Source organism: Dendrobium catenatum, unplaced genomic scaffold (genome assembly GCF_001605985.2).
Source record: "Dendrobium catenatum unplaced genomic scaffold, ASM160598v2 original_scaffold_210612, whole genome shotgun sequence".
NCBI lineage: Eukaryota > Viridiplantae > Streptophyta > Magnoliopsida > Asparagales > Orchidaceae > Dendrobium > Dendrobium catenatum.
In genome coordinates this window covers 211,671-227,033 of record NW_021529024.1, presented here as the reverse complement: position 1 = coordinate 227,033, position 15,363 = coordinate 211,671, and the positions used below count along the sequence as shown (strand labels likewise).

General features: G+C 31.8%; 1 protein-coding gene across 2 annotated transcripts in view; it reads left to right on the top strand.

Moving 5' to 3' along the window:
- The window catches only part of LOC110104594 (prefoldin subunit 1), a 36,407-nt gene extending 21,854 nt beyond the window's left edge, over positions 1-14,553 (top strand). Inside the window, exons 4-6 of one of the 2 annotated variants that reach the window (XM_020833768.2) lie at positions 12,384-12,390; positions 12,500-12,584; positions 14,201-14,553. In XM_020833768.2, the coding sequence (XP_020689427.1) occupies positions 12,384-12,390; positions 12,500-12,584; positions 14,201-14,314 (206 nt within the window). In that variant the 3' untranslated portion in view covers positions 14,315-14,553. The remainder of the gene's footprint in view (positions 1-12,383; positions 12,391-12,499; positions 12,585-14,200) is intronic. The other variant, XM_020833767.2, reaches the window with a different exon arrangement.
- Positions 14,554-15,363: the final 810 nt, after the last annotated feature.

Genomic DNA, 15,363 nt, shown 5'->3' with positions numbered 1-15,363 from the left:
TTCGTACATACGAAATTTTATTTCGTACATACGAACCCTATATCGTATGAGACGAAATTATTTTCGTACGTACGAAAGTTTGTTTTTCCTTTAAATTGAAAATGTTTAGAACTCAAACTTCATTCACTTCAAAAGTCTTTTCAATCTTCTATTCCCTTTGATCTTTTCTTGGCAAGTTCAAGCAAGAGGGTTAGGCACGCTAAGGAACTAACTAAGGGACTTTCCTATAGAAATTCAGGAGAAAATTTTCTGTCCAAAGAAAACGAAGAGTCTTTTCCTAGGTTCGTAACATAAAAAATCACCCATTCTAGAGTTCTTCTCCATGAACAACTTGCCTTTAAAGTTATGGACCTTTTTGCTTCTACCTTGTTTGCTCTTACTCTGACTCTAATCCATCGCTACAACAAGGAAACATTTCACTACTTTCTTGCAAACATGTCTTTTAATACTGATCATAGTGTGATTAGATCCTATATTTTTAAAAAGAAGGTAGAAATAACAAAGGAGGATTTGAGGATATTTTTAAATTTAAGGACTTAAGGGATTAGAGCCCATATTTTGACCTCTTCCTCCAACTTCGACTGGACTATGATAAATCAAGTTATTTGAGGGATTAGAGGGATATGTCATATATCTAAGGTGTCCACTTTTAACCTAAATGCCCGAATCATCCAGCATGTTCTTCATACTTCCATTATTCATAAAGCTGGTGATCTAGTAAATATTACTCATCTTCTTTCCACTGTAACATATGTGATTATGATTAGCCAACCAATAGACGAAGCCCAACTGATCATTAACTACATGTATGGACTTTTTGAGATTGACCATGTCTTCCACAAGAGAAAGAAGAATATAGTCTTAGGACATCTTGTGACCTACATTCTAAAAAAGAAGTATGATCTAGTTCATCATGTTAAAAATCTAGAAGAGCCAGTCTATTATAATGATGGATCATTCTGAGCAATTTTTAATAAGGATGCTCAATTTGAAAGTACTGACTCTGAGGAAGAATGGAGAAGACCTCCACCTGCATCTGCTGGTAGACAAAACTTTCAGGAGATGGTCCAGCGATTTGATCATCTTGAGAGCCACTTTGATCAACATTTTGATCAAATTTAGACTCATTTACAGCAGCAGGACGCGCAGTACCAGCAGGAAATGGGATGGATTAGAGGTCACTTTGACTTTATGAGCTCAAATATAGCTATGATGAGTAGCTATTTTAACTTCTTCAACCAGAGACCTCCAGATCAGGGACCCTCTGAGTAATGATTGTACTTCTTTTATGATTTTCTCTACCAGTGGTGATGTTATGTGATGTGATGTGTTAGTTTTTATGTCTTTATATTTTATGTTTTTATGTTTTATGTCTTTTTGAAAATCTTTGTGTATTGATATCTATCATGCTCAATGTATTACCATTCATCATGATATTAATAAAAAATTATCCTTTCATGTTTCTAGAAATATTTGTTAGCCTATATGTTATCCTGACTAATTGATCTAACAAATGTTTTACTTTGAAATGTAATATTTTTTTTTAAATTCATTAGAAAATCTAATTTTTAAAAAAATTTAAGTTGTGTTATAATTTGATCAAGTTAAGGATATCAAATTCATGTTTTTGTTAGACTAACATAATTTAATATTATTATTGCAAGTTTGATGTATTCTTATTTTTTATTTCTCATTTCAATAATAATATCATTGTACTTAAAGAAATTTGAGATTTTAGATTATTGATTTTGAAAAGATCAATTAAAAATTTGAAAATGTTCAAATGTATAAAAATCAAAAAAATGCATAATGGTTCGCAAATTGAAAAAGAGGCACAAAATTAGCCCACAAATATAAAAGATGCATAAAGTGTGACACAAATATTGAAAAGATGTGAAAGCGCCACAAGTTTATGTTCTTTCATCTATCTTTTAATCTTTAAATTCAAATGAATTTTCTGTTCAATTTTATTTTTTATTGAAATTTGAAATACATAAATTTCCATTTCATCTACTTTGCAATAATTTTTTCTTATCTCATAGTCTACCCTGATTCATGACTTTGATAATTCTTTTCTTGTCTATGTTATATCTATACTTAAATCATATGAATTTTTCTTTTTGTTCTAATGACATTTATCTTTTTTATTGCAAATATACCTTAATCTCTTTTAAGATCAATTATCAAAGGCTTCTCATACGACTTCTTGCATTTCTATGTTCGTTTCTTCTTCTCTTTTTGCCCTTATATAAAAGGGAGAGAAATATTGTTTGACATCTGATTGTTTTGTTCGTATCTTTTTGGTGTTTGATTTGTTCGTGTCTTTTTGGTATTTATTTTGATGTTTTAGTGTCATTTTTATATGTGATTATTTGTGTGTTGAGAAACTTTAAAAAATTAAAAATTTGATTTGTTCAAAATAAATGTCCCTTATTCTCACATGCTTATTTCTTCAAGGGGAGTTTAGGAGAAATTTAGAACTTTCAAACTTATACAAATAATAATTGTTTTGCCATCATAAAAAAAGGGGAGATTGTTGAGAGAGTTGCTACTTAGCTTTACATATTTTATACTCTTACAACTTGTATGTTTTTTATGATTCCAAATATTATTGTTTTCTTCTAACATATTATGGAATATTTGTATTTGCTCATGTGTGTACTAACATTTTAGGGAAGTCATACTCCAGATTATTGAAAATTTCAAATCAAGATCTGCTTAGAATGTTTTGTAAAATTGGAGTCTGTATTTTTCATTTTATTTGAGTCTGAGAGAGTGTGATTGTAAATTGAGTAACTTAGCGCACACATATCGGGGGAGAGTTAAAATTCATAATTTTTAAAACGGATCGTACAATACGATCATGATGGGACGATTTGATCAGTTATACTCCCAAAAAGAGCAATGGAACGAATAGTGTGGACGAAAATTTTTCTAAGTCCTATTCATCCAGACGAATTTACCCTTTCATCCCTGGATGATGCCTCTTGACTTGTGCTTTGAACTATTCGTCCAGACGAATTTACCCTTTCATCTCAGGACGATTTCCTCTGGACTTGTGCTTTGAACTGTTCATTTAGACGAATTTACCCTTTCATTCCAGGTCGATGTCCTCTAGACTTGTACTTTGAACTATTCGTCCAGACGATTTAACCCATTCGTCCCAGGACGATGTCTCTGAACTTGTGCTTTTGAACTATTCGTCCAGACGATGTTACCAATTCGTCCCAGGACGATGTCGACTGTTCTTTGAACTTGTAGTCCGTCCTACATTTTCGTACCAACGAACCTTGGGAATAACGGTTCGTACCGGTCGAACTTAGTTCGTACGGGACAATTATCGGGTACGAAGGTAGTTTGTACTGATTCACATGTAGTTCGTACGCAACAGTTTTTACACTGTTCGTACGTACGAAATGAGATAGTACGGGACGATCATAAACGTACAGATTTGAAAAATAGCAGTTTTTTGACGGTTTTTCGTGTCTTTTCTATAAAAGGTCCACTTAAAACTGTCTTACAATCTTTTGTCACTTGGTCTTCGTGCATAATGAAGGGAATTTGAAGGAGAGAGAGAGTGTGTGAAGAAGATTTCTTACTACTGGAGCATGAAGGGTTCACTTGGTTACTCAAAGGTAAGGATCTCTGTTTGTGATTTATGATTACTTCACTCTTTTCTCTTGTCCTTTTAGATTTCTCGTGAGGAGATCTTTCAAGAAGATCTGGTTCTCTGCCGACACTCGAGAACTGTGAACAGCCGAAGGTTCTCTGCCTACACTTGGAGAGTGTGAACAACTGAAGGTTCTCTGCCTGCACTTGGAGAGTGTGAACAGCTGAAGGTTCTCTGCCTACACTTGGAGGGTGTAAAAGGACGACGATACTTTGCCTACACTTGAAGGGTGTAAAAGGACGACAGTACTCTGCCTACACTTGGATGGTGTAAAAGAACGACGGTTCTCTGCCACACCGGGTAGTGGTGAAAGAGAGTTTTTGTGAAGACTTCTCTGCCTTGCTATGGGGGAAAAATGAGAGACACTAGTGGTAATAGTGCAATAACTGAAGTAGGAGACTTCAAAGAGTGGATGTAGGTCGTGTTTGACCGAACCACTATAAATCTTGTGTCTTTTATTTTCCGCTGCTTTTTATTTTTATAGTTTTGTTGATATCTGTGGTTGAAAAAAATATTTTTAAAACTACAAAACATTTCATCAGTTTTAAACTCTTAAAATTCCAATTAATGAGAGGAGATTTTTTTTTTTAAATTACCAATTTACCCCCCCCAAATCGTGGTTAGCCATTGGGACATAAGCTTAGGTTTAACAACCTAATTCATAATTAACAAGTTTCAACAAAGGGCAATGTTGTATTTACATGTATATATAGGAGACTTGCATGAACTTGGAGGACTCGCCTATGGGAAAAAATAGAACCGTCTAATTCTCTTGAGCACTTACGAAATTTAAGATCACACTCGATTCATTAGATTTGAGATGAAAATGAACTAAGAGGCTCCTTTATTTATTGTTGGAAAATTGATTCTTTATGCGGCCTACCTAATTAAATTCCAACTACATAAAGATGAAAAAAAGATATTACGAAAATATACGAGAGAGTCTAATCCAAAGAAAATGTGGATTACAGAGGATAGTGTGGTAAACGTGTTAAAATTCTAATTTGCCTTTTATGTCGTGGGATTCACAACACATGTATGCAAGTGGAATGCAGCCATATTAGACTACTAGACATCTCACATATTCACTTTCACATGAATGGTTCCCAAGCAAAATAAAATGGTCAAATATATTGCACATTACAGGTATATGATGCTCTAATTCAAATGCACATTAATCACTTCAAGCTCATGAAAAAGAAATAGCATGGACAGATGACCACAGAGCAGGGCTTCAATCTTTGAACTTTCCACCTCTCCATATTCCTGACAAAGGCGCTAGAGAAATCAATCTTTCATACTGAGGAAAGTGACTCTGACCTTCCCGTCTGTGGTTTTTTTTCCTACCACCAAAAAAGCGTTGATTGAGTATGCAACTCATGGTCGAGCTCAGAAGAGGATCGACAGAATCAACTCATCCATTGACGGGATCACTTGCTTCACCACTTGCGGAAAGGCCCACCTCAGATATCTCATAAACAAACAATGGACCTTGTGAATAAAAGTTTTTTCGAATAAAAGTGCATATTTGTGTTTCACGGTTTGCATAAACATTTGAAAAGTGCCATCAAATCATCTAAAGAACAATTGTCAACGCTTAATCGAAATATATTGAAAATGTGCAAATGAACTATGCAAACATACAAAGAAACATGAGAATGTACTGATGAACTTGCATGTACACTGTGTAATCGCATAAAAGATCATGCAAATGCATTGTGTAAGTGCACCATGAAATATAAAAATATTCCACCCAAATGCATAAAGAAGTCCCCGCGATACATTTGACTATTAAAATAAATTTACTCGTATAGTCGTATGTGCTTTGGCTAATGTATTGAATTCCTAATTCCTATGTCTCAGGATGCTGTGCAAACTAAAATAAACTAACTCAAATTTCTCATGCTATAAAAGGCTTGTAATTGATCGAAGAGGCGGGCAATCATTTCGAAATTCATAAACCTCCTGTTCAAATTCAAATTTATACACATATGCATTGACAAGTACATTAAAAGTTTGAACTTGTTCTCTAAGAATGCTGTGTGGATTAAAAATGAGGAATAAATTTGAAGTTTATTCATTGAAAAAAAAACATAAGTTTCAAATAGTGCACAATAATTTTTATTCTTGTAAATGAATGTGTAACTATGAGATTCATGAAATATTTGATTTTACATTTACAGAAGGCCTTGTATACCTTTTATGAAGTAAATTCATATAAAAATGTAAACTCCAGTTCAACATTCGTATGGTGATTTATAAAGTTTATTACTTGAACTTGATCTTTTTCTTGTAACCAAACAGAGTTGACAAAGTTCAAAAGACAATAGATTTTTAGCGACTCTTTTGGGGAAGAATTTTCTTTTCATCGTTTGTTAGTCATTCATGTACTATCGTAGCAGTTAATTATAAAAAAGTTAAAATTTGAAATCATTTTCGAAATAACATCCCATAAATTTTATATTTCATCGCTTATTAATTTTGGACTTTAATATGAAGGGGCAAATCATAAAAAAATATTTTTCTTGGATTAGATGAGGACATTTAAAAATATTAATAAAAATATATATAAAAAAATTCTAAATCTTAAAATTTTGTTTTGTACATGAGAAAAAGTCATAATAGTAAAAATAGTTGGTGCTAGAATTAATGTGTAAGAATAAATAAAAAATAAGAAGCGTTGTTATAAAAAATGATTTAGATGTATAAATTTTGATAATTAGGAAAGATATAACTATGCTTTTAAGAAGTCTAAGAAAACAATACGATGTAAAAATTTTAGTTTTAATGATTTATATAATATATTAGATGCTAAAGAAGGCAAAATTTATGTATAAGTTAGCCAAACAAAGATAAGAGTAGTAAGAATTTAGTTCAAATGAAGTGCATTAAGGATAAAAATAAAAAAGTGTTTTTATAAGAAGAGGATATTCAAAGAGGATATTCAACACAGATAGATGAGATATTTTGCTAAACTTTTCAAAGAAGATTGTGAGAATATGGTTAACTTTAGAAACCTTAGCACCCTAAATGAAAATAATTTTTTTTTGTTTTTATCGGTGTATTATAAAACCAAAGTTAGAGAGATTTTAAAGAAAATGAAGTGTGAAAAAGCTGTTGGAATTGATGATATTCCAATAGCAGTGTGGAGATGCTTAGGATATGAAGGAATTTCTTGGCTTATTAAATTTTTTTAATACTATTTTGAAGACTAAAAAAATGCCAAACTAGTAGAGAATTAATATATTAATTTTTATTTTTAAGAAAAAATGTGATGCAAATGATTCTACAAAATATAGAGAAATTAATTTAATATTCCATACTTTAAAACTATGGGAGAGAGTTATAGAGCATATGTTATGATGTGATACTAATATTTCTCAAAATTAATTTGAATTCATGCTGGGTAGATCTATTATGGAAGCTATACATTTATTGAGAGGTTTGATAGTATATTGAGAATAATGAGGATCTACATATGATATATATTGATTTAGAGAAAGCATATTTTAAAGTTCTAAGGGAAGTGCTATGGAGAGTTCTATAAATGGAAGATGTTAATAATGCTTATGTTGTAATTCAAGAGCTCGAGCTTATGTTTTTATGGTAACAAACATTATTGGACTTTATCTAGTTTCTCATACTTTTATTTTTGCATATATTTTCTGTTTATTAACATTTAGAGTATTACATACACTAAGCATCGCCAAAGGATCTGGGCTCAAAATTGGGTAGCATATGATTGATTTCTACAAGAGTTTGTATTTTTATATTTTTTTGAGTCAATATATTGTAAAATGTGTATGCTAGCTTAGCAGCCGTGCAGAAACACATGGGGGGAGTGAAACATAATATATTAATTTTTTTTAAAGATCTTATTGGATGATCTATATCGTATTGTACGATCTGTTCTTTCATAAATTAATTAAAATATTTAAATTAAGAAAATATAAATTGAAATTATGATAAACTAATTGTCATGTACGATTTTAATCGTACATGACTATCAATTTATAATTAGAAATTCTCGCTATCATTCATAATTAAACAAATTTGAAATTTAATTCCTAAAATTAAGCAATCAATCAAAATTTAATTATACTTAGTAATTGTACCGTATAATTGACCTTTATACTGTACGAACTAAACAACAACCAAGACGATAATTAATTGCCTAGGGTTTGTCCAGGATGAACCGTTATTTGATTGACCTAATCGTACTGTACGACTTTAAGATCGTACTGGATAATCAGTTGAAACTTTTGAACTCATCGTACGAAGAAAATCATCATACAATATTAAAGGGAGAATTGTTCAGATATTATTGTACGAACAGAGTCGACTGAATTGAAAAATTAAAAATTTTGGAGCCCACTATTTAAACAAATCTTAATCTGTTTTGAAGGGTCTTTGGCAGTCGAGGGCCTTGAGTCTTCTATGAGAGAGAGTTTGAAGAGAGTTTTTGAGCAAGGGGGAGAGAGGAGTGAAGTTGTGTGAAGGAGAATAACCTTGTGGGATCAAGGGAGTGTGAGGGCAAGAGTTTACACACGGTTGCTCCGGCCAACATCCATCTTCTTCCTCCATGAGTCAAAAGTTTTACTTGAGGGAAACTCCGGGAAGAACCTCTTGGAATCAAATGGCCACTGGCAACTCCACCACACCTTTGGTGAATGAGATTCGACTTACTTTGACGCACCATTTTAGTGGAAGAGATTTTGTAAAGGCCTCTCCACCTTGCTGTTGGAGCAAAAGGAGAGACACTAAATGTTTAATGTAATATTTAGAGAGGATTCCGGAGAGTGGACGTAGGTCAAGTTTGATCAAACCATTATAAATTTCTTGTGTGGTCGTTCTTATTTTTCTTAATGCACTTTACTTTTTGTCTTCTACTTTCTTGCAAATTTATGTTGAGAACTTTGAGATTTTTTTAGATTTGATTGTTATTAGAAAAGAAAATTTAATATCTTTAAATTTTTTTTGAATTTATTTTTCTACAAAAATAACAGTATTTGATTTTTTTTTTAATTCACTTCCACTTTACAAAATCTACATTTAAATTTTTCTGTGGTGAATTTGATTTAAGTTTTCAAAGGAAATTTTTGAAAAGAATTTTTAAAATATCAATTCATCACCTCTTGGTGTGTTGTTGTAGTTTAAGTGGTTCCGTCCACCATTATTTGATAACATTCCAATTGATTTCTGAAAAATTTGTATGTCTATTTTCTTGTAATCAAATGGCTATTGCATGTAGCATATGATAGAAGTTGGTTTTTCTATTTCTTCACGAATAGTTAACGGTGATAAAATTAAAATTTCATTTACTGAACGGAGCATTGAGGATAGATACTATGCACAACTTAATGCCAAATGCTTAAACTATTTTTTTCTATGCACTTAAATCAGAAGATTATATAAAGTGGGAAATATATAAAGTGGCTCGTAAGGATGCTAAGAAAGCAATATGCGATGCAAAGACATTAATTTTTAGTAATTTATATAATAGATTAGATACTAAAGAGGGAAAAATATATATGTATAAGTTAGCCAAACAAAGAGATAGGAGTAGTAAGGATTTAGTTCAAGTGAAGTGTATTAAGGATGAAGATCAAAAAATACTTTTCTTAGAAGATGATATTCAACAAAGGTGGATGAGATATTTTGCTAAACTTTTTAATGAAGATTGTGAAAATAAGATTGACTATAATGATCTTAACACCCTAAATGAAAATAAAGATTTCTGTTTTTATCGGCGTATTAGTAAAACTTAAGTTAGAGAGGCTTCAAAGAAAGTGAAGGGTGGAAAAGTTGTTGGAACTGATGATATTCCAATAGAGGTGTGGAAATGTTTAGGAGATGAAGGAATTTCATGGTTTACTAAACTTTTTTATACTATTTTGAAGACTTAAAAGATGTCAGATGAGTGGAGAATGAGTGTATTAATTCCTATTTTTAAGAATAAAGGTGATGCACAAGATTGTGTGAATTATAGAGGTATTAAGTTAATGTGTCATACTTTAAAACCATGGGAAAGAGTTATGGAGCATAGGCTGCGGCGTGATACTAACGTTTCTCAAAATCAATTTGGATTCATGCCGGGTAGGTCGACTATGGAAGCCATACATTTATTAAGAGATTTGATGAATAAATATAGAGAAAAAAAGGAGGATCTACATATGATATTTATTGATTTAAAAAAAGCATATGATAAAGTTACAAGAGAAGTGCTATGGAGAGTTCTTGAAAAGAAAGAGTTAATAATGCTTATATTCAAATCATTAAAGATATGTATGCAAGAGTTATTACTTGTGTTCAAACACAAGGTGGATTGACCAAGTATTTTCCTATTTCGGTTGGGTTACATCAAAGATCAGCCTTAAGTCCATATCTTTTTGCTTTAGTCATGGATGTTCTCACTAGACATTTGCAAGAGGATGTACCTTGGTGTATGCCTTTTGCTGATGATATTCTTCTTGTTGATAAGACTAGAGAGGGAGTTGAAGGTAAACTTGAATTATGGAGGTCAACCTTAGAGTCTAAAGGTTTTCGCTTGAGTAGATATAAAACGGAATATATAGAGTGTAATTTTAGTAATAATAGACCTAGTGAGGGGATTGTGACTTTGGGCGATCAAGTCATTAATAAGAGTACAAGTTTTAGATATCTTGGATTTGTTGTTCAGAGTGATGGTGAAATAGATAGAGATATTATCAGCAGAATTCAAGTTGGATGGTTGAAGTGGAGGAATGCATCGGGCTTGTTATGTGATAGAAATGTACCCCTCAAACTTAAGGGAAAATTCTATAAGATGGTAGTGAGGCCTGCATTGCTTTATGGTGCCGAATGTTGACCATTAAAAGAGAAGCATAATACTAAGTTAAGTGTGGCAGAGATGAGGATGCTCAGGTGGATGAGTGGCTTTACGAAATGAGCATATATGTGAAAAGGTTGGAGTAGCTCCAGTAGAAGATAAGATTTGAGAGAGTCGCCTTAGATGGTTTGGTCACATAAAACGGTGGCCTTACGATGACTCGGTTAGGAGAGTAGAGGTATTAGATTTGACTTATGTTAAGAAAGGTAGGGGTAGACCTAAAAAGCCTTGGTTAGAAAATATTAGGAATGACCTTTCTTTATTAGATTTAAATGAAAATTTGACTTTTAATAGGACACAATGGAGAAAAAAGATTCATGTAGCCGACCCCACGTAGTGGGATAAAGGCTTGATGTTGTTGTTGTTGTTGTTGTACTTAAATCAGAAGATTATATGAGAGTTCTACTTGTACAACTGGTAAGAAAATTTGGGATAGACTTTGTATCACATATGAAGGTCAAAACGAAGTGAAACAATCCCATTTAAATTTATTGTTGCATGAATATAAATTTTTCTGCATGAAACCTAGTGAAATTATATCTGACATGTACATTTGGTTTACCAAAATAGTGGCATGCCTGGAGAAGGGAACTATGTAATTTTGAGGAAGTCAATAAAGTTTTACGTTGTTTGTCTGATAGTTTTGATGCTAAAGTCACTGCAGTTTATGATGCTATTAGTTGCTTGCCTTAGGTAGGGCTGCAAGCGAACCAAATGTTCGACGAGCTACTCGTTGTTCGGTTCGATTAAAGCTCGTTTGTGATCGTTTAATTAGCTAAACAAACAAACTTGAACAATATTTTAAATACTCAATTCTTAAATAAACAAACTTTAACACTAATGCGTTCGGCTCATTTATGTTCGCGAACAACATCATTTGAAGTTTGTGAACTAGCTCGACATTAAGCTCGATAAAAGCTTGATTCGTGTTCGATTTTGAAATCGTGAATAAGCTAGATAAAATTAATTAATATTTGACTATAAAATTAATAAATATAAATAATCATTGCCTTTGTTACATAGACAATTACTTTTATTATAAATGTGTTTCTTCATAGATATGTTCATGAATGTATTTGTTTGATAGTTAAAAAAAATCATTAAATATGTTTGCGAACAAGCTTGATAAGCACTAAACGAACGAACATGAACTGAACATGAACCGAACATGAACACATTAATTTAAATGAACCAAACATGAACACAAACAATCAAGCTCGAACAAACATGAACCAAACTTGAACAAGTTGATATTAAATGAACACAAATATGAACACTCACATACTCGGCTCGGCTCGGTTCGTTTGCAGCCCTAGCCTTGGGAGTATTTCTCAAAAGTAGTTGGTAACATTAAAACTTCATCCCGAAAATCAACTTGCATAGAGTTTGGTTTTCAAGGCTATATTCCATTGCCATTAAATTCTGCCAGTAGATCAGCAGTACACCATTGTGTTAAAAATTCCAAGTACTTTCATTCATTCAAGGTGTCTCGATGCTCTAGAATAAGTATGCTGAACACCAAGGTTTATGTTACCCCAAATGATGATCAGCATCCGTAGGATATCAGCATTGACACAGAATTATACGATCAGCTTAGTAGAGAGGTGTAAATTGCACTTGGAGCTGCATCAGCATAATGAACCAGGAATGCTTAATATTATTGAGTCGTTTCAGGTTTTGGCAAGTTAGTAAATTTATTAGCAACATCATTGTTTCCCTGTGTCTTGTTTTCTTGTTTCTGTAAACTGCAAAAATAAATATTTCATACTAATATTCATGTTTTTTTAGTGTATTCATTGTGCAAATTAACATTGTTTCCTAATTGAACTTTTGTTACTCTTGCAGGAAAACTGTGAGACATCAACGAGAAATTACCTTATCAAGAAATCTTATTTCATTTGCTGGTGACCTTAGGTAGGTAAATGCATCTATATTTAAGTATTTCTTTTGATGATGGCCAGGTTTGTTCTGGAGCCAAAATCGGTCATGGTGGTGGAGCAAAAGCAGAAGCTTGAAGATAGTGAAGCTGCTATAACATCTTTGCAGGTATTTATATATTTATCTTTGTTAAATTGCATTTAGTTGGATGGTTGAAGTGGAGGAATACATCAGACTTGTTGTGTGATAGAAAAGTCCACATCAAACTTAACGGAAAATTTTATAAAATGGTGGTGAGACCTGCAATGCTTTATGGTGCTGAATGTTGGCCATTAAAAGAGAAACATAATACTAAGTTAAGTGTTGTAGAGATGAGGATGCTCATGTGGATGAGTTACTTTACTCTTAGAGACAGGATATAGAACGATTATACATGTGAAAATGTTGGAGTAGCTCCAGTGGAGAATAAGATTAGAGAGAGTCATCTTAGATGTTTTGGTCGCATAAAATGGCGGCTTCTAATGACCCAATTAGGAGAGTAGATATATTAGATTTGGCTTATGTTAAGAAAGGTTGAGGTAAACCTAAAATGACTTGGTTAGAAAATATTAAAAATGATATTTTTTAATTAGATTTAAATGAGAATTTTACTTTTAACAGGACAATAAAGAAAAAGGATTCATGTAGCCGACCCCACGTAGTGGGACAAAGGTTTAATATTGTTGTTGTTATTGCTGTAAATTGCATTTACCACCATGAAAAATTTTAGTACAGGCACTGCAATGATACATGATAAATTGATGGACTTAGCATCTTGATATGATCATTAAAAAGAAAATTGAGTTCTGCTAATAACTAGTGTTGAGGTGCAATATTATAAAGGCATCTCTCTATAATATTTTAACCATTTTAAGATTACAGTTCAGTCATTCACTGTTTATCATAAATGAGAATCACTTGAAATTCTGTCTTATGGAGTAAACGGTTTCATTTTGTAAAACTTTTAATCATTCATTTATTTAAGTGGTTCATGCATAAAAGGCAATAAAAAAAATCGAATATTGACATTCTACTTTGATGTGATATGCAATATAAATCGAGATCTTAACCGAGACATTGAATCAATCCACAATTATTTCTGTTCTTGTAGCATCTTTATTGTGCATTCTGAATATTAGTTAGTCATTACTCGAATGCATACTTTGTGTAGTTTACACACCGAAGTCATTTGTGCTAGAATAAAATTGGTCTGATCAAAATTTAGTCCGAATGTGTTTTGATATTATTGAATTTTTTTGAGTTGATTGATTGGTATTTATTTCAAATTAAGTCCAACAATTTGAAAACCTATCCTCAACGAAATATTATCCGTTGTAAACATAGAGAAAGGTTTTCTAAATCAAATTTAAATTATAATTAGCTTTAAAATATTTAAATTTGCTTTTAGATGATTCTAATATAATTGTTGATTGATTAGTAATATTATACACTCATTCTAAATTAAGTTGAATGATTTTAAAATCTATCGTAAATAAATTTTTGTCAGGATGCCGTGCACCAGTTTTTCTCATGAAGTTCTTTGTAAAATTTTTAAGTTTGCTCAAATCATTATACAGTTTCTTAATGCTTGTCAGCAATGTGATGTTGCTACATGATTTTGGTTCTATGGAAAAATATCTACGGCCACTAATCACCTTGATAATGATTATTAGTGTAATGATTAAAGTGCAAAACACCTTTATTAAACTTTGAGTAACATTATTTTGATCTGGTTTTTGATTTAGACTTCAAAAGAATACCTGGAGAAACAGCTTGCAGAGGTGGAAAACAACATAAGAGAATTACTTCAGCAAGATCCAGGTCTTGCTCGCCAAATTATGTCCATGACGGTGATGTAAACTCATCTACTCGATAGATGCTTCTCGCATTTGTCCTCAAGATTCTGTTATTTGCTAAATGAAGCTCTTGTTTGGTTCCCTTTTTTTTCTTGCTTAGCTTTTTTTTTTGTTAAACTGTTCTGATTTGTAAGAAATATATATTTTAAAAAAAATTATATTTTGTACCTGTGAGCACATGTTGATTTATGAGCATTATGAGCATGACTTCATATGAAAATATTTTTATGAGCATGACTTTACGAGCTTATATTGACTTGAGTAGATCTTAATTTTTATGTGGGAATATGATGAATTAGTTTTTGGCTGGTTGATGTAATTAGATGATTTGTATAATTGATTTAATATCATGTAAGAATAGAATGAAACTTACTAAAGATGAGAGATAAAAGAGTTAAAAGATCTTGATCAAATTAAATGCATTAGAAGCGAATTTAATTTGACATAGCTAAAGATAAGGCACATAAAAATACTGAGAGTTAAAAAAAAAATGGAAAAACCTAATAGTAAGTGTAACAGAAAATATTATAAATCTCAAAAGGTTATAGTTTGCTCTTATAATTCACTGACACTTTTTCTCAAAGATGTATACAATGTTTAACTCGTAACACTCAGTCTGAAATGTTTTCTACATACATCTGATGTGCCTTTGACATTCATCTCACACGTTTTACACCTTTTCGACCCTAAATACGTTTCAGGCATGTTGAAGATGTCTAATTAAAAAAATGAAAAATAGTATGTGTCTAAAATATTGTGTATTTTTTAAATCTAAATTATTGTATATTTATATATTGTAAAAAATAGAACTAAATTTTTTATTCTCTCCAAAGTCACAAATCAATTGCTTGTACTATACCTCTTTCCTTGAAGATTTTCAGTTTTATTTCTCTCTGGTAGTATAAAATTAAATTATTTCAAATCATTTCAAAATCAAACTTTGATGTCGTGCTGACATTCATGTTTGGCATCGACAATTTCTGAACCGACAATTATATTTCTGTTCCTTCTCGGCATCTCATCTTTGTCCAATAAAATAATAACCTAAACTA